Source organism: Sinohyriopsis cumingii, chromosome 17 (assembly GCF_028554795.1).
Source record: "Sinohyriopsis cumingii isolate HCF-2022 chromosome 17, ASM2855479v2, whole genome shotgun sequence".
Lineage (NCBI taxonomy): Eukaryota > Metazoa > Mollusca > Bivalvia > Unionida > Unionidae > Sinohyriopsis > Sinohyriopsis cumingii.
The window spans coordinates 69,291,138-69,311,901 of NC_142977.1; the positions used below are offsets into that span (position 1 = coordinate 69,291,138).

Sequence of the window (20,764 nt, forward strand, 5' to 3'; positions counted from 1 at the left end):
ACTGAAACAGATACAGCAATTTAGGTGTAAAAAAAGTTAGTAACAAATAGTTTCTATCAACATTCTTGCACAGTTTTGTTCTGCAACAATTAGAAATCTGAAATTAAGAAAACAAATGTGTTTCAAATGCATGACTGCAATGTTTGTTGCAGGGCTTGAAAGCTGACATGGGTAACACAGAAGCCCTCCGACCACTGCACTCCTTGCATCTCTTAAAACAGGAGAGCAGTTTAAGGAATGTGTTCCTGATAACAGATGGTCATGTGAACAATGAGGAGACAACTCTGGCTGAAATACATTGCCACTGCCAGAACACAAGGATTTTTACATTCGGAGTTAGGTACAGGATTATCATAAATTTGCATGGTCCCTGTGAAGATTAAAAAGTATATATATATATATATATTACTCTTTGTAGTGAGGATAAACCAGTCTTTGTTAAGGATTTGTGAGTACATGATTATCTTCAGAGTTTTGATTGTTGCAGTCGTCAATAAATACATTTATATTTGTCATAATTCAGAATTCATGGGATATGTTTTAGAAAATTAGTTAACTTTCTGAGAAATCAGAATCTTAGAGAGTGAATATTGGATCTTTTAGAACAATATTCCTTAATTTTAAGATACTAATTTTTCATCTTGGCTCGGCCAATGTGGTTATGTGAGAAAGCTTGCCATTAGCTTCCCATGAATTGATGGAACTTCCATGGGTTTTCCTGGGTTCTTCCTTCACCAAATATACTGACCCCCATTATAGCCTCTCATATGGTGTTAAACTCTTAGCAACAAAAAGTATCTAGAACGAATGTCTATACAGTAATACCTCGTGCATTCGCGTTTCTGGATTCGCGAATTCACGGATTCGCGAAATTTTCATTGGTACCCTCTACGTACATGTTTTCTTTATTTTATTGAATTGTACCTTCGTTATATGACTTCTGTGACATATGAAGTTTACCTAGTTTACCTTCCTGACAATGACAAAGAAAACGTCAGTCATTAAGTTTACAGTCCCGTTTGTTACTTGGTTTTGCCTTACTGTGAGTGCAAAAGAAAACGGCAGCCAATGAATTAGTATAGGGGTAATATTAGTATACCATACTGTAAATGCGCTAGTGTGGCAAATACCCATTAGGCGATACTGTACTCTATTTTTACGTCAACCATTTATTTCTCTTTTTAAGGGTAATGTATTAAGCTAACTTTTAAATGAAATTAAAGTGCTTTGGGAGCATGATTTGGGTCATATTTAGGGTTTAAACCCTAGAAATAAGCATGTATTAGCATTTTTAGTGTCTCGTACCAAACATTCGCGATTCCTTCTGATCTGCGACTAGTTCTGGAACCTAACCTCGCGAATGTTCGAGGTATTACTGTAATGCTGGAAGACTCATGGTAGGAATTCAGTTCTCAGTAAACTTATGGAAACACAGTGATATTAAATATTATATATGTATGTTTTATTATGTGCAGAAAACTGACATTGAACAAACAACCAATGTAACAGCAGCTAAATTTTCATTATTTCCTGACAATCAGATCTGTCTCTTTTTTTTAAAACTGGTTTCAGAGGTTTTTTCTTTTGCCCACTAGATGCTCATTGTTTTGTGTATAAATTCATCAATGTCATAAATGTGTAGTATTTCTGCATCATACTTCACAACCCATGCACAATACTCTAGCCAGTGTAATATACTTACATATGTATTTTGTTGTTGCTTATTAGCAAACAAATGTGTATTTCCCAGAATGAAAAGAAATTAATTTGCTTCAGGTTTTCTTCTTCTTCATTATCTAATAAATAATGATTTTAAAAAAGGGATAACTATTTCAGTTTATAAAGACCTGTTTTGCTGATGCAATTAAAAATAATCTCGGTTGATGAAATCAGAATATTACATCATAAAAAGCATTACTGTTGGTGATGTGCAGATCTCAAAAAGAAGCATCTACTATGAAGATACATCTCCTTTTCTTAAAAGCACTAGAGGAGAATCGATATTATTATCATATATACAAATTTTTGGCATTAAAAAATTAACTGCTTTTCCCATTACTTTTCTCATGACTGGATAATTTGTGTGCTAATGAAAATTAAAAGTTTCCCCATTAATTCTAATTGAAAAATTAATATTTCTGTTGTGTACTGATGTGCACAGACATTCACTGTTGGTAGGAAGTGGACTGGATAAATTAGGTTGATTTAAATCCTTTGTGCAAATAAAGACCACTTAATACATGATAATGTCCTCCTCCCTTTGTTTTTAAATCTGTTTAGGAATGAGCATAATTTCCTATTCATAAGATTTCTTGATTATGTAGAAAAGATGGCAAAAATTTGTTTGATTCCAACAAGTTTTCCTTCTTTCAGCTTTTAACATGTATCATTGTGTCTGATATATGTTAGAAGGGGCAGCTGTGATTCTTGAACATTACAGCCAGAGCTGACTTACTTGAAGGGACAGAACATAGCCAGATTTACGAAGTGTCAATTCAGTGATTGACAGGTCACCTTATTTGAGAGACTTGTCATGCCTTTCATGTTGTGACACTATTCACATAATACATTTGCTATCAAAAGTTTTCAAACTCATGTTGTACTCAAAACATTTGCTATGAAGAGTTTTGAGCATCACATTCTACCCAAAACATTTGCAGGGGCCCCGAGTGGCCAAGTGGTCTAAAGCACTCTCCATTACGGATCACTGCCATCTCACCTCTGTCTGCGTAGGTTTGAGACTCGGATTCGGCCAGTGTGGGTATGTAAGAAAGCTTGCCAGTAGCTTCTCGTGGGTTGGTGGTTCTTTTCGGGGTTTTCACTGGTTCTTCCTCCACCATTAATACTGGCCACCATGTTTAGCTGTAAAATGGCGTTAAACCCTACAACAACAACAACAAAACATTTGTTGTTAAGAATTTTTGAACTTGTGTTTTACCCAGTACACTTGCTTTAAAGAGTTTTCTGGACTTCTCCGGTGGCATAAGTGGTTAGAGCATCTGCCTTGGATGTGGGAGGTCACAGGTTCAAACCCCAGTCAAGTCATACCAATGACCTGCAAAAATGGTATTAACAGTTGCCTTGCTTGGCGCTCAGCATTAAGAGGTTAGTGTTAAGACTGGTTGGCCTGGTGTCAAGATAATGTGACTGGGTGGGCCATGAGGCTACATGTCTGCGGCAGGATGCTCCAGTGCTAGACGTCACTTGAAACTGCAACACTGCAGATAATAGTGATATGACTAAAAACTGTTGAAGCTATGTTCAAAATCCAAATCACACACACAAATGCTCAGTACAGTTGCTATCAAGCTTTTAAACTTGTTCTACCCAATACACTTGTTATCAAGAGTTTTTGAACTCGCACTCTATGCAATACACATGCTATCAAAAGTGTTTGAACATAAGCTCTATGAAATACACATGCTGTCAAGAGTTTTGAACTCATATTCTACAAAATACACTTGCTATCAAAATATTTTGAACATATGTTCTACCCAATACACTTCCTAAAGTATTGCATGAAAAGTTTGAGAAATATTTTAAAAGGAATAATGATTGGTCCATCAACTGTTGGACAAAACTAGCTTGAGGATTAAATATGTGGACATTGGTAAACATTGTCATGCCAAATAAATTGAATATTAAGTGAAGGTCTTTTTAATCCCATCATGTTTATCTGCGTGGTATCTGTTCACTTATATGCACACTATGCTTATTTGCATTTGTAGTCTATTCCATGATAATTTAAGTTGTAGACTTTGTTTGCAGATAACACTAATTATAATGTCCCTGTCTGATGGAAACAATAAGTTTTGACCTTCCAAATATTTTTTTTGCATTATAAACATTATTTAAGATGAATTTACCAAGATCTGGATCCCAAACCTATTGCCAAGCATTTCATACCATAACCTTTATCCCAGACCTATTGCTAAGTATTACATACTATGATCTTGATTTGAAATCTATTGCCAAGTATTAAATACCATGATTTTGATCCCAGACCTTTTGCCAAGTATTACATACTATGATCTTTATCGCAGACCTATTGCTAAGTATGACATACTGTATTTTCCGGCCTACAAGTCAATGCGGAGTATAAGTTGAATTGACCAATTTTCCATCCTTCGTCCATATATAAGTCGATACGGAGTATAAGACGAGGCCAGGTCAATAACTTGGCTTTGTATTTTATACTAGTAACTTCTGGTTGCATGAATATTGATGGTATCGTTGTATGATCAATCGTGAAATTGCATTACCGATGCTAACATGCTTGTGATTTTACTTCTGAACTGCTATATTTTGTTATCAATTGACACAGCAGAATAAACAGTCCATGCTTGTTTTATTATAATTGAAAGCACATCCATGTTTAGTTCATTTTATTACCTGTAGTTACGAACGTAACTTATACAAACTTGTCATTTTCTATCGTAAGTTTGAAAGTCACAGACTCCGTTAAATCGATTCGTATATATATATATATATATACTATTTTTTAAGTGTTTGTTCTGTTTGGACTTGGATATAATTAACATTTTATTACTAATCTATTCAATGATATACCCCACTATTATCTTTATCGGCGAGTTCGAATACAAAGTAATGGGTATGATCTCTTGTCCTTATAACAAATTTTGTATGGACAATGACTTCAATAAAATGTTGACAGATTTTCATTTCCCTAAAAAAGCCTCATTTCCCTACTGGCAGCCTCGCTGATTTGACCTATTCTGTCGATTCTTGCCCTCAATCTGGTTTCAATTATAGCCAAAGCGCTAAGCATGTTTAATTACCGTGTAAATAACACTGCATAACCATGTGGTTGTTGTGACAATGTACATCGTAATTAAAACAAGAATGAATTGTTGATTTAGAGGTGTTTATTGATAATGGAATATAGTAGGCTCGTAATACATGAGGATTATCACAATCATCAGGTAACTCAAAATACCGTCATTTTTCTCTTTGCAAAAGTTGCAAATAAAAACCACCCTGAATAAAAGAACGATCTTGTACACGGACAATTTTTTTCATCTCTCACTCTCTCTCTCTCGTGTGCACACACACAAGCACGCATGCGCTCACAATATATCTGATTTTAGTTTAGTTTAAACCATATTTGTTTTAATTATGATATCCATTGCAACAAGAGCCACGTGGTTGTGCATGCTATGATTATTCCTTCCAGTTGAAACCAGTCTTGAGTGCAAGATTCAACAGATGAGATAAACTCAGTGAGACTAACAATAGGGAAATAAGGCAATTCATAGGGAAATCAGAAATGTGAAGAAAATGAAGAGACAGAAAACAAAAGTTGCAAACAAAAAATAAATAAAAATACTTTTTATTATACTTTAACATATCTGTGAAATCCCACCTTTCTCTTCAGCAAACTTTACAACTTCCAGCTTAAAAGCCGCTGTGTAAGACTTGCGTGATTTGATGGGAGGCATTGTGAGATAAGTTGTATGATTTGTACGGGGATATTTATATGAATGATTATGACTGAAAAGATTGATCAAAATATACCGAACTCATTAAAATGTGCCCGTACTAAAGCAATGAAAACAATGCCCATGGCTAAATTCATTATTTACATCTAGAGAAGGGAGTGGGCATCATTTCCTGTTGTACTTAATCCCATTGATATTAAAAATGGGTAGCGTAATTGATGCGGATTAATGATAAAGAACAATGGGGTACCGGCAATATGGTAACTAGTATTGGTAGCTAAAGCCAATATCAAGGTCTAAACAATTGCGGCAACTGGCTTTGATTGTTGTTGGAAACCAAAGACCAATTTATCAACAACCGGTATAATCAAAGAGAGACACCGAATCGTCAGCTGGTTAAGAATGAATATAGGTGAAGTGTTGACATTACAATTTGCTTTAAACTGAATTGCGAAACTAAAAATCATTGATCACTGATGATCTATGAGTACTGGTAGTCCATCTATATATCTGATTTTAGTGTAGTTTAAACCTAATTTATCTGAGAAACTTTGTCAAATACAATTAGAAACATGATTTGGGGGATTCAGTAGAATGCATGATCTACATTATTTTATAAATAATCATAGAACGCTCGAGTTGATATGGATTACATCCCTTTGTAGGATCAGTTGGATCAATCAAAAAGCTATGCCGGTAATTGCTCACGTGTGTCCAACATTATACTGGAAAATCAAATATTAATGGACCAGTTATTTCATATCTTTTTTTTTTTAGGAACAAACAATATGCTTTGAATTAGTACAGTACACTATAGAGTATAGACTGTAAGTGCTATGCGGCCCGGTGAAGTTTTTACCGGTACGGTAAATTGTTTTCTTTTATTTTATGTTTGAGAAATAAGAAAAAACACGCAGAATGCAAAATAAATAATGACAAAACTTACAAATATAAACGCAGTCATATTAGTTTATGACAATTTATTGACATAGTAATTTAACATGAATTTGTACTTCTATGTGACCTGTTTTCGATTATTCTGATCATAGAGCAATGTCAATAGCATACCGGATACTGTAATCCATATATAAGTCGATGCAATTTCAATGACACAATCCATATATAAGTCAATTTGGAGTATAAGACGAAGACCGAACTTTCAAGTCAAAAAGTATCGACTTATACGCCGGAAAATACGGTACTATGATCTTGATTTGAGTTTTGTTGCCAAGTATTACATACCATGATCTTGATCTGAAATATATTGCCAAGTATTACATACCATGATCTTGATCCCAGACCTATTGCCAAATATTACATGCTATGATCTTGATTTGGGATCTATTGCCAAGTATTACATACCATGATCTTGATCTGAAATCTATTACCAAGTATTACATACCATGATCTTGATCCTAAGTCTATTGCCAAATATTACATACATGATCTTGATCCCAGATCTATTGCCAAGTATTACATACATGATCTTGATCCCAGTCCTGTTGCCAAATATTGCATACCATGGTCTTGATTTGAGACCTATTGCCAGGCACTTTACACCATGATCTTGATCTTGGAACCTTTGCCGGCATTACACACTGATAATAATCATGAAATATTACAAAGGTGAGAAGTGAAATAAATTCAAGGAAGATCTAAGTCTTCATTAAACTTTTATGATATTTACACATAGTATGGTCATCATTAAGAACAGGTAAAACATTCAGACTTGGCTTTTATGATAATTACACATAGTATGGTCATCATTAAGAACAGGTAAAACATTCAGACTTGGCTTTTATGATAATTACACATAGTATGGTCATCATTAAGAACAGGTAAAACACTCAGACTTGACTTTTATGATAATTACACATATTATAGTCATCAGTAAGAACAGGTAAAACATTCAGACTTGGCTTTTATGATAATTACACATAGTATGGTCATCATTAAGAACAGGTAAAACATTCAGACTTGGCTTTTATGATAATTACACATAGTATGGTCATCATTAAGAACAGGTAAAACATTCAGACTTGGCTTTTATGATAATTACACATATTATAGTCATCAGTAAGAACAGGTAAAACATTCAGACTTGGCTTTTATGATAATTACACATAGTATGGTCATCATTAAGAACAGGTAAAACATTCAGACTTGGCTTTTATGATAATTACACATAGTATGGTCATCATTAAGAACAGGTAAAACATTCAGACTTGGCTTTTATGATAATTACACATAGTATTGTCATCATTAAGAACAGGTAAAACATTCAGACTTGGCTTTTATGATAATTACACATAGTATGGTCATCATTAAGAACAGGTAAAACATTCAGACTTGGCTTTTATGATAATTACACATATTATAGTCATCATTAAGAACAGGTAAAACATTCAGACTTGGCTTTTATGATAATTACACATAGTATGGTCATCATTAAGAACAGGTAAAACACTCAGACTTGACTTTTATGATAATTACACATATTATAGTCATCAGTAAGAACAGGTAAAACATTCAGACTTGGCTTTTATGATAATTACACATAGTATGGTCATCATTAAGAACAGGTAAAACATTCAGACTTGGCTTTTATGATAATTACACATAGTATGGTCATCATTAAGAACAGGTAAAACATTCAGACTTGGCTTTTATGATAATTACACATATTATAGTCATCAGTAAGAACAGGTAAAACATTCAGACTTGGCTTTTGTGATAATTACACATGGTATAGTCATCATTAAGAACAGGTGAAACATTCAGACTTGGCTTTTATGATAATTACACATAGTATGGTCATCATTAAGAACAGGTAAACCATTTAGACATTTAGACTTGGCTTTGAAATCTTGACTGCTGTCCAAAATTAGTACTTACTTTGAAAATATGGTGTCCAGAAAATTAAAGTGTTTGGTTATTTATGTCAGTGACAGTGTTTCATGTACATGTTATGAAGAAAATAATCAATGTATTTTTTTGCACATTCCTTTAATTGACAAACATGTCAATACTTACACAAGTTTTTAAGTGCAGTAGAAATAATCAGTTAATCATATATATATATATATATATATATATATATATATATATATATATATATATATATATATATAGATACATACATACATACATACATACATACAATGTGACCCTGCTATAGTATGCTCTGTTATAACATAAATTTAGATATAACACAGTCGTGGTGTGACTCCAGAGATTTTATATTCATGTGTTTTTTTCGTACACAAAAGAAAATCTTTCTAAAAAGTATGAAAATGAAAAACATTATCATTTTGGGGAAGAGATCACATATGAATATAACCAGACAATCGTGGCATGGCTCCTGAAATTTTATGTGTATTTTTCTTGTTAAAGGTACAAAATATAACATGTAAAGAGTTTATTCTGGGATCGCATAGGGCTTTGCTAATGTACGAACTGCGATTTTATTTTCCTTAGTGGTGGCAAAATATACCAGCTGGCGATTTTTTTTTTGACTACATTGTTGGCTGTTTAAACTTGTATACAACCATTGGTTTAGAGTGGAGAAATTCAGAGGTCCCATGAAAGGAAGCTGCAAACTGGATATAAAATGCACTGAAATTTATCTCTTGGTACATAAACAATTTCTTTGTCCATATTGACAAACTATCTTAACAGTGCATTGCTTTATTGTAATCCGCTTATGTTGATATTGAGCATGAGTACTGTATGTTGTGGGATATCTACTTTTTTGGTTGTTGACATTTCTGGTAATGGAGATCAACCGGATGAGACATCATCTCATAATCTATCATTCGTCGGATTTTCGGCCACTCACTAGTAATTAACATATTTACATAGACTGACATTTGTGTGTAGATGGTATGTAAAATTCATCTTATTTTCACCTGGAATTAAATCTTTCAGAACACTCACATTTTCTGTACTAATCCTTGTCATTAGACCAGAACACCTGCATCTCTATTGCCCATTGACCCTTTGTTAAATTTCTGATGCATGCATGGAAGGCAGCAGCACTCCGCTACCACAAATGTAAAAAAACAACAAAAAAACCCACAGGGAGGAACAGTAACGACAAGCAAACAAATGATGGCTAATTCATTTTTAAAAAATGTACCCAGATAAAATAGTTTGCTGAAATTTCAAAGAAGACAGATTACCTTTGAAGCACTGACTGTTATGAAAATGTAATAAGCAAATGGAAAAAAAAAAATCAGTCTCAATCATGCATTACAATTATTTGATGTTGCCACCACAATAAGAAATAAGAATTTGTTTGGTTCTCCAAAGCTATCCTTTAGTGATGACTTCAATAACTCATGCACCTTTCATCAAAGAAAGCGAACTACAATCTTCAATAAAAACAAAGAACTTTTCTTCAAAGGAAGTCAGTACCAGTCTTAAATAAAAGCAATGGAATCTGATGGATTTTTTCATTTTCCAACATGATTGGAATATGTTTACTGTGCCGTGAAAGTTTCCTTTTTGCAGGGAAAACGTTAATGCTTACGAACGCTACCAATGGCGTCTTAAAACACAAACTAAGTTTTACTGACTCTGGACATACTGAAAAGTAAATGTGCTTTATCATTCGTTGCATGATTGTGCTATGTTTAGCCACTAAATTCAGACCTATATGACCAGTGACAAAATTATTGAATCTTTTTAATCTTTGTGTATGCATATTTGTTATGGAAGTACTTGTGGATTCAATCTATGTGATGAGATTCATGAGTCAGTACACGGTGTTGATACTCTTTTCATGCTATACATTAGACATGTATATATAAACAGTATACACGTATATATGGTTCTCTTAATAAAGTAAAATATAATATATGTCTTCTCTGTTTTCACCACAGGTGTATTTCCCAAATAATATGCATCAATTTAAGATGGTAACTGTGCCAATGGAGCATGTATTTTACTGCCCAAATTTATTAACTACGCCCCCCCCCTGCACATTTTTTGGGGTACAGGCATCATTTTCTTTAGCTAACTGACATGGTTGCTTATAACATGGTTCAGTCTGTAACATGATCAGGTTCAATGGCTCCTAACTACCGTGTTATAGCAGGCTCACACTATATATATATATATATATATATATATATATATATACATACATACATACATATATATATATATATATATATATATATATATATATATATATATATATATATATATATATATATATATATATATAGACATGAAGTACATACTAGCTATTTATGATGATCTTATTAACTTAGATTATATAAGTAGAGGTGTTTACTTAAGATGTCATTTTGCTTCATCAGCTCAACAGCCAATCGACATTTGCTGAGAGCTTTGGCAAGAATGGGAGGTGGAGCATTTGAATTTTTTGATCCAAAGTCCAAATCGAAGTGGGAGGGCAAGGTAAGAAGTTGCATGAACAATCCAGCTCTGTTAACATTCTCTCTGAATACTGTTTGCTTTATCTTTTATATTTTCTGTCAGCATTTCATCTAATCTATCTTATATATTCCTTTCTCAGTCTGCTTTTATTCCAGTCCCTCTGATTTCTTTTTGTCACAGTTTGTGTGACAAACTCTTTCTTACTTGGGAGGTCGTCTTTTCCAACCCCGGCCGAGTCATACCAAAGACTTATAAAAATGGTACCAACAGCTGCCTCGCAAGGTGCTCAGCATTAAGAGGTTAGTGTTAGGACTGGTCGGCCTGGTGTCAGGATAATGTGACTGGGTGGGACATGATGCTACATGTCTGCGGCATGATGCCTCAGTGCTAGACATCACTATAAACTGCCACATTGCAGACATCATAGCGATATGACTTAATTTTTTTAAAAGCTACATTAAAAATCCTAATCACACACACACACACACACATTCACTTTGTTTAATGACCCCCCCCACCATACAAGTTTGTTTGACTGGTTTGATACGTCTGTAATTTTATACTGTACACAATGACAACTAAAATTTTTACATGCATGTGATTTTGTGGAAATTTTCTTGTAAGGATTCATTTCTTTGCTATAAGGTACACTCTGGCTTCCATGGACAACATAATAATGATGGAGTTCTGTACATCATTGTATGGTAGTATACTCTGGCTGTCATAGCCAGCATTACAATGGAGGAGTACTGTACATCATTATAGGGCAGTGTACTCTGGCTGTCATAGCTAGCATTACAATGGAGGAGTACTGTACATCATTATAGGGCAGTGTACTCTGTGGCTGTCATGGCTAGCATTACAATGGAGGAGTACTGTATATCATTATTTTTCACCAAGCACTTCAGGAAAAATCACATGCCCCACCTCCTTTTTCACTTGTCTCAAAATTTCCATCTTTTGCATGGTTTTGAGAAGATGTGTATATTTGAATAAATATATAGAAAAACACAAAAAACATGTTTATTTGTACAGAGGACCTACAGTTTTAGTTTTATTACTGTCAGGGTATCTCACATTATTTCTTGTTCTGATATGGTACCATCAGTACTTTCATCAGCAAAACTGGAAAGGAATTTACTAGAATTCAGTCCATCCCTAACTTTTCCTTCAAGACTCAATCAGTTGACAGAGCCAAATCTTTTGCTTCAAGTTTGTTCATATAATTAGCACCAAGTTTATAACTTCTCCTGGCATGCACAGCATCCCCCCCCAATAATCTTTTTCTCATATTGAGCTAAGATGTAGGCCATGATACAGAGAACTCTCATTTAGTTTGCATTTCTTTTCATTCTCATTTAGTTTTAAAATGGCTCTTTCAATTTGAGTGTTAGCAACTCAGATTAAAGATTTTATGGCTAGTATCGTGCATACACTGCGCTGCACAGGCTCTATGAGGTCCAAAACTGTAATGTGACTTGATTGATTAAATCCTGTATTGGTCAGTTCCTTTAACAAAAACACTGCTTGAATTTCCAACCTGTACCAGTATGGGATATTGTATTAAATTTAAAACATCTCTCCTTCAGCGTCAGTAAATTCAGTCCTTGGATAATTGTCAGCTGAATGTGGTCAAAAATTTAATTGTGTCTTAGTTGTGTCATATCTGACATTTTTGACTGCCACAGAGTCTGGCTTATGTCTTGGAGAAATAGTTACCTCAGACTCAGTGGCAGCCATGTGTTTTATCCTTCCTCATTTATGTGAATTTTCACTTCAGGTGCAATACTTCATGTTGAAGTCAATCCTCTGTATAATCAGTTCATAACACTCATTACTGTCATTTAATCAGTTCATAAAAGAAATAGACACTTATGCTTATAAAACATCTTTCATTAATTAATTCTTTTGGGCATTGAACCAGTGGATTGAAATAAAATCATGAGTCACAATTATCTTTGTTGAGTAAACACAACATAACAAGGTTGTTTAAAGCACTGCTGATTAATCATGCTGCCTTTGTTTGAAGTGTTTTGATTGGCTGATAATTTGGTTGCTTAGAGCAATATGCATTCAAACAGTAACAGAAGTCATGCATATGCAACAGTTATCAATGACCACTTATAGTAGTATCATGGGATGTTAATGAATAAGTAAGGGTAGATTCAAGTAATCAATATGCCCAGAAGGCATTAATAGCCAGATAAAGGTGATGAAGTGATTCAAGTAACCAGTCCTAGTGCTTGCTTGACTTGTTTTTAAAATACGAATAATGTGCTTGTCCCAGACTACCACCTTGGATAATTTTATTTGTCCGACTTTGAAAATGTATAATCCTAGACATTGGACTATGGGATTTGATTTGCTCAGCTATATGACTGCTATATATATAGCATTGTAATGAGTGAGTACTGTAGTTAATATATCACAGTATATGTTATGGCTTCCATGACCAGCATCATAATGAGAGAATACTGTACTGCATTATAAGGCATTACACTATGGCTTCCATGACCAGCATCATAATGAGGGAATACTGTACTGCATTATAAGACATTACACTATGGTTCCATGACAGCATCATAATGAGGGAATACTGTACTGCATTATAAGGCACTACACTATGGCTTCCATGACCAGCATAATAATGAGGGAATACTGTACTGCATTATAAGACATCACACTATGGCTTCCATGACAGCATCATAATGAGGGAATACTGTACTGCATTATAAGACATTACACTATGGTTCCATGACAGCATCATAATGAGGGAATACTGTACTGCATTATAAGGCACTACACTATGGCTTCCATGACCAGCATAATAATGAGGGAATACTGTACTGCATTATAAGACATCACACTATGGCTTCCATGACAGCATCATAATGAGGGAATACTGTACTGCATTATAAGGCATTACACTATAGCTTCCATGACCAGCATCATAATGAGGGAATACTGTACTGCATTATAAGGCATTACACTATGGCTTCCATGCCCAGCATCATAATGAGGGAATACTGTACTGCATTATAAGGCATTACACTATGGCTTCCATGCCCAGCATCATAATGAGGGAATACTGTACTGCATTATAAGGCATTACACTATGGCTTCCATGACCAGCATCATAATGAGGGAATACTGTACTGCATTATAAGGCATTACACTGTGGCTTCCATGACCAGCATCATAATGAGGGAATACAGTACTTCATTATAAGGCATTACACTCTAGAATTTTTTATCTTTGATTCGGCAAAAAATGAAAAATTTAATGCATAAGGAAAATTTTATTTTTCACTGTACTTTCCATTTTTCAGTCTTATAAATATGGTGCTCTGTTAGGGGCGTTTACATTTGTTTGATGTTGCACATCATTATTTATTTGATATTTATACTGGAATAATATTTGACTGCATAATTTACAGGTGAAGAGTCAGATATCTAAGGCTGGACATATCGGACTGACTTCCATATCTGTCCATTGGGAACAATATGATTCTGATGTTGCTGCCCCAGTACAGGCCCCCCAAAACATCAATGCCATTTTCAGTGGATCCAGACAAGTTATCTATGGATTCGTGCCAAACTGCACAATGGTGAGTTGTTAGACATGCTGTATTTGAATCTTTGGATTTCATGTTTGATGAGACCAACTATACAATCTGTGTCATTTACCATAGAATCTATCCATATGCCAATATCGAACATTTGTACCCTAAGCATAACCTTTAAAGTTTTTGAGTTCCTGTCGAATTAATTCAATCAAAATATAACTGACATGGCTTAGAAATATAGGAAATGATTGCAAAATTTCCATTTAATGCAAAATTACATATTATAAATTGAATTAGTCATCTGGTTTAGCAATTCTCAAGAAGCCATTCATGTAAAATTATAGGAATTTGAGTCATTGCAAAAGCATAAATAATTGAACAAACTGGAGGTTTATACTTTTTCAATATGACAGGATTAAGTGGAGAGAATTTGACTTTAATTTTGTGAAAGACAGGTGTTTATGGAAATGTTAATTTGATAATAATCGATTTTCTTCTGTTGACCCATTTTTTCTTCCATATTTATGTCAATAATATACGTAGATACTGGTCTACTTGGACTTTGTATACAAACTGAAGCTCACAACAAAAGCTGTGTAGCTTGGTTGGTAGAGTATCAAACTGCTTATTTGGCAGAGTGTCAGATAGTTTGGTTGTTAGATTGTCAAATGTTTGGTTGTTAGATTGTCAAATGTTTGGTTGTAAGAATGACAAATAGCTTGGTTGGTAGAGTGTCAATATCTTGGTTGTTAGAGTGTCAGATAGTTTGGATGTAAGAATGCCAAATAGCTTGGTTGTTTGAGTGTCAAATAGTTTGGTTGTTAGAGTGTCAAGTAGTTTGGTTGTAAGAGTGTCAAATAGCTTGGTTGTTAGAGTGTGAAGTAGCTTGGTTGTTAGAGTGTCAAGTAGTTTGGTTGTTAGAGTGTCAGATAGTTTGGTTGTAAGAATGCCAAACAGCTTGGTTGTTAGAGTGTCAAATAGTTTGGTTGTTAGAGTGTCAAATAGTTTGGTTGTAAGATTGTCAAATAGTTTGGTTGTAAGAATGCCAAATAGCTTGGTTGTTAGTGTCAAATAGTTTGGTTGTTAGATTGTCAAATAGTTTGGTTGTAAGAATGCCAAATAGCTTGGTTATTAGAGTGTCAACTATTTTGGTTGTAAGAATGTCAAATAGCTTGGTTGTTAGAGTGTCAAATAGCTTGGTTGTTGGAGTGTCAATAGCTTGGTTGTTAGAGTGTCAAGTAGTTTGGTTGTTAGATTGTCAAATAGTTTGGTTGTTAGAGTGTCAAATAGTTTGGTTGTAAGAATGCCAAATAGTTTGGTTGTTAGAGTGTCAAATAGTTTGGTTGTTAGAGTGTCAAATAGTTTGGTTGTAAGAGTGTCAAATAGCTTGGTTGTTAGAGTGTCAAGTGGTTTAGTTGTTAGAGTGTTAAGTAGTTTGGTTGTTAGAGTGTCAAATAGTTTGTTAGATTGTCAAATAGTTTGGTTGTAAGAATGCAAAACAGCTTGGTCATTAGAGTGTCAAATAGTTTGGTTGTTAGAGTGTCAAATAGTTTGGTTGTAAGAATGTCAAATAGCTTGGTTGTTAGAATGTCAAATAGCTTGGTTGTTAGAGTGTCAAATAATTTGGTTGTTAGAGTTCAGATAGTTTGGTTGTTAGACTGTCAAATAGCTCGGTTGTTAGAGTGTCAAATAGCTTGGTTGTTAGAGTGTCAAATAGCTTGGTTGTTATAATGTAAAATAGCTTGGTTGTTAGAGTGTCAGATAGCTTGGTTGTTAGAGTGTCAAATAGCATTGTTGTTAGAGTGTTAAATAGTTTTGTTTTAGAGTGTCAAGTAGCGTGGTTGTTAGTGTCAAATTTGTAATCCAAAGTGTCAAATATTCAATACCCAAGCAGGCCAGCGATGCATGTCTATCTCTGTGAGTCCATGTACACACATAGTTATTATTTTCACAGCATGATACAACCAGTACTGTGTTGAAAATATGCTTCAGAAGTCATATAACATGTATTTATGACATAGTCAGTGATGGGACATACTGTTTAATAAAGTATGTTATTATATTTGTTGAGAAGGATGAATAACTATTTGTTTAGGGAATTTTTTTCCTACAAGAAAACATGATGTGAATGATAAATAAAATGTAAGTGATAAATATGATAAATAAAATTCCATGAAGTATGTTTATGGAGCTATTGACAGATGGTACTCTTACCTCCTACAACAACACCATGTGAGAATTATCACAATGAAAATTATCATGTAGGAATGATTCTGTTACATTGCTTTGTTTACATCACTTTTCTTAGACACTATTTCCCCAGGTATTATCAAACATTGATACAGGCTTGGATTCTCATGACCATCATTTTAAAAGCTGGTTACCTTGTCCTGTCTTGCTTGGTTGATATCTGTTTCACCAACACCTGTACCTAGACAAACTTAAAGTTTGATATGAGCACAGATTTTAAGACTATTATATGACTATATGTAGGTTACTGTGTCTTACATTTAACATGCAGACAGTTATCTCTGTTCTGACAGCTCCATTTTTTTTAGGCTACCCTGAAGGCACAGATAGATGGACAAGAAGTTTCAACAGTTGTGTCAACCTCTGACTTAAACATCACTGTGGGCAAGGTATTGAAAAATATTTATTGCTACTCCACTTGATCAGAATGTTCTCACCAGAAAACACATTATGATATCTAGTTGGTCATCACAGTGGTCATCTTGAAAATGTTATTAGTACTTAATTATTATTATGGCTAAAATGAACCTGTGGCTGCTCTAGATCCAATATGGCCAACTGAGTGGCCATTTTAAAAATCCTGTTTTCACTACTTTGTGAATTAATTGTCTTATCAGCATGGGGTTTTCACTGAAAGATTTGTTTTGATATCTAGTATGCCATAAATGTAATTGGTGCATATCTGGCTTCCAATATGCTGCAGCAATGGCCATCTGGAAATGGAAATGGTGTCAATCTGGTGTCCATCACACCATGGTTAGGTTTTGCATTTAGGTCCATTTTCAGGTAGTGTGTTGGGGCATCTGTGCTCTATGATCACATTTATGGTTATACTTGGGGAAGATTACACAGATTATCTTGTCATTTTGAAGTAAACAAGTACTTTGCATCATCAGCCATTTAAATTAGAAATTAGAACCATATATAATTGTTCGCTTTTTATGGAGTCTCAGGGTACTTCTGGAAATTGCTTGCATTTGATTTGAATCATTATAATGACACAGCTTTGTTGGATCACACCTCAGAAAAATTGGACTAACTTATAACACGGGTTACTTTTTATGATAGCATGGACCTAGTTATTTATGTCTGTGTGTGATCTGGATTTTTAACATAGGTTAACAAGTTTTCATTCATATTGCAATAGTGTCTGCGGTGTGGTAGTTTATAGTGCTGTCTAGCACTTATGTATCATGCTGCAGACATGTAGCATCATGTCCCACCCAGTCATTATCCAGACACCAGGCCAACCAGTCCTAATACTTACTTCTTAATGCTTGTTACCAACCGAGGCAGCTGCTTGTACCATTTTTATAAGTCTTTGGTATGACTCAGCTGAGGCTTGAACCCATGACATCCTGCATCCAAAGTGGATGTCCTAGCCAGTAAGGCCACTGGAGTTGTCCTGGATCCAGTTATAAAGGACTTAAATGCAAACTGTATTCCTTCATGCTCATTTATTTTATCTCCTCTATAGAGACAGGGTATATAGTAATCCTTGTGACCATCTATCAGTCTTGTCTGTCTTTCCATCCAGTTCTCATTAGCACAGTTGCTCATGTTGTTTGATGTGTTGCCATCAAAGCTTGTCAAAGCTTGGTAAATGTTTTAGTTATCACTTGAAGATGAGCTCATCAAAAAATCACTATGCTCTCGCAATATTTGTTAGTTTTTGGCCATTTTGCCTTGTGTAACACAACCGCATCAGCACAGCGTTGCAGTTTATGACTAATTGCAATAAAACTTTGTAAACATTTCAAGAGGCACCATTATCAAGAAATCACTTTTGGTAAGATTGATTTGCTTTTTTGAATTATAGGTGATGAAGTTAGACATTAACTTCTGAGTACAACTAGTCTCACAGATATCAATTGAATATCATGAAACAGTATGATTATAATTTGAAGAGGCACAATAAATCAATTTGCCTGAATGAATTTTGTTAGAGTTATTGTCCCTTTTTACTTTGAGCTTGGTGTAGTATATGACTGAATGTTAAGAGCACAGCTAATTCTACAATTTCCACCAGATTGCCATGAGATTTTAAATGTGTTATGGTCATTATTTTGAAGATGGGCATATGAACCAGTCACTGTGTTCTTTATATCTGGTATGATGTTTCATGTTGTTAATGCAGAAGTCTCTCCATGCATCCACCATCTTGTAACCTGTACTGAGATGCATTCATTGTACTTGGTATTTTGTTTCATGTCCATACAACAGTCCATCCTTGCATCCGTGGTTGTACTCGTCTTGGCTTTGATACTATCATAGAGAGGGATGGATGGTATTAATAATACAATTTTGTAGATAATTTAAAACTTGTGTATTCTGTGGTTGGAGAGATGTTAAAACTGATATTACACTAAAATGAGTGAGAACAAAGAAAGTTTCTTTATCCTGGATGGTGCAATAAAGTGTTTAATCATTTCAAGATTTCATCAATTATTGGTTGTCCAAATAACAGATCTTAGGTGAATGTTTTTAATTGAAAAATAACTCCTAACTTTGGGGAGATAATTTTTTGGTATGCTCACTTTCGGGTGGAGATTATTTTGTTTTTCTGTCCATATGCCTATCTGGTTGTTCCTTATTTCTTCCTCTTTAGTCGTTGTAATTGTAGTTATAGGGTTTAACGCCATATTTCAGCACATGATAGGCTATACATGGTGGCCAGTATTAATGGTGGAGGAAGAACCCAGGAAAACTCTGGAAAGAACTACCAACCCACGAGAAGTTACTGGCAAGCTTTCTCACACACCCACATTAGCTGAATCCAAGACTTGAACCCACACAGGCAGTGATCCATAATGGAGAGCGCTTTAGACCACTCGGCCACTCGGGGCCCCCTTTCATTTTAGCAGCTGAAGAAAGAAAAACTGTTTCTGCACAATAACTTGACTTGTATACCACATAACTTAACAAAACCTTGACATGGCTTGCATTTCAGATAAAATAAAAGCATCTGTTCCTTTTGGGGTTGAATGTGTTAGTTGTGAAGATCACTGTAACTTAATGTAACAAAATGGCATCTGTGTCTTGAGTTCTTAACCACTTACCTTGACCAGACTTTGTGAATGGCTTGCATTTGAGACAGGGAAGACATGTACTCATTTTAGGGTCAAAAGGTCAAAGGTTAAGATCACAGGTCACAAATTCCACAAAGCTACTTAAGTCCTGTACCTCATGCATTGACTGAACTTTGAAGCCGGCATGCATTTGAGACAAATGAGCTATCTTTTGTCCACAAAATGAGTCAAGGTCTATGTCACAAACTATGTCCAGACTTTATAGCTGAAGTTTATATTGGGAGTCAGTTTTTATAGGTACTACAGACAATGAACTTAGAGACACAACAGTGGTTCAGTTTTGCTAAACAAGGACCCCTTCACATAAGTCAATTTAAGTCCATGACTATATCTGTAAAATCATGAAAATTGATATCCCCAAAAATAAATAAGTTTAATGTATTCCACCATACAAGGATTTTACATGTGTTACTTTTATCTTTTACAGAATTTGAACAATTTTACATTTGATATTTTATCTTCTTGTACTTTATATTGTCATTTAATTCTAAAGCTTTTTCCTAAAGTTTTGTACAGTTCCTGACTTTTACATTTTTGCAACTTTATGTTCAGTTGATACCATATAGCCACTACTGTACTGAGATAAAATGTTGACACCACTACTGTACTGAGATAAATGTTGACACCACTACTGTGCTGAGATAAAATGTTCTATATACATAGTTTACATTATGTCTTCATTATTACTCTGTTTCAGATTCTGCATAGACTGACTGCTAGAGCTATTATCAGGGACTGGGAGGATGGACTTCTCTCCATTGACAGGGCTGATCAGGAAGTAGGTTTTATTTGTCCAGTGTGACCTGCACTTTCACAAGATTTTTTGGTTGGTCAGGTGTCAAATATTGTGAAAGTAAAACCCAAAATATACAGTTGAGATTTTCATAGCTAACTTAACATTATGCCTTGGAAAAATTGCTTTATCTGAAAATTTTGGACACAATTTTCCATAATGTTTTAAAATAGGAATATGTCTGAGGATTTGAAGACAGATACCA

The 20,764-nt window shown here is 34.5% G+C and overlaps 1 protein-coding gene across 1 annotated transcript in view; it reads left to right on the forward strand.

The window, feature by feature from the left end:
- LOC149779186 (uncharacterized) overlaps positions 1–20,764 on the forward strand; it is a 240,726-nt gene that overhangs the window by 62,324 nt on the left and 157,638 nt on the right. The window contains exons 22-26 of the mRNA XM_089938405.1: positions 153–340; positions 10,784–10,883; positions 14,299–14,469; positions 16,986–17,066; positions 20,464–20,544. Of these exons, the coding sequence (XP_089794531.1) occupies positions 153–340; positions 10,784–10,883; positions 14,299–14,469; positions 16,986–17,066; positions 20,464–20,544 (621 nt within the window). The remainder of the gene's footprint in view (positions 1–152; positions 341–10,783; positions 10,884–14,298; positions 14,470–16,985; positions 17,067–20,463; positions 20,545–20,764) is intronic.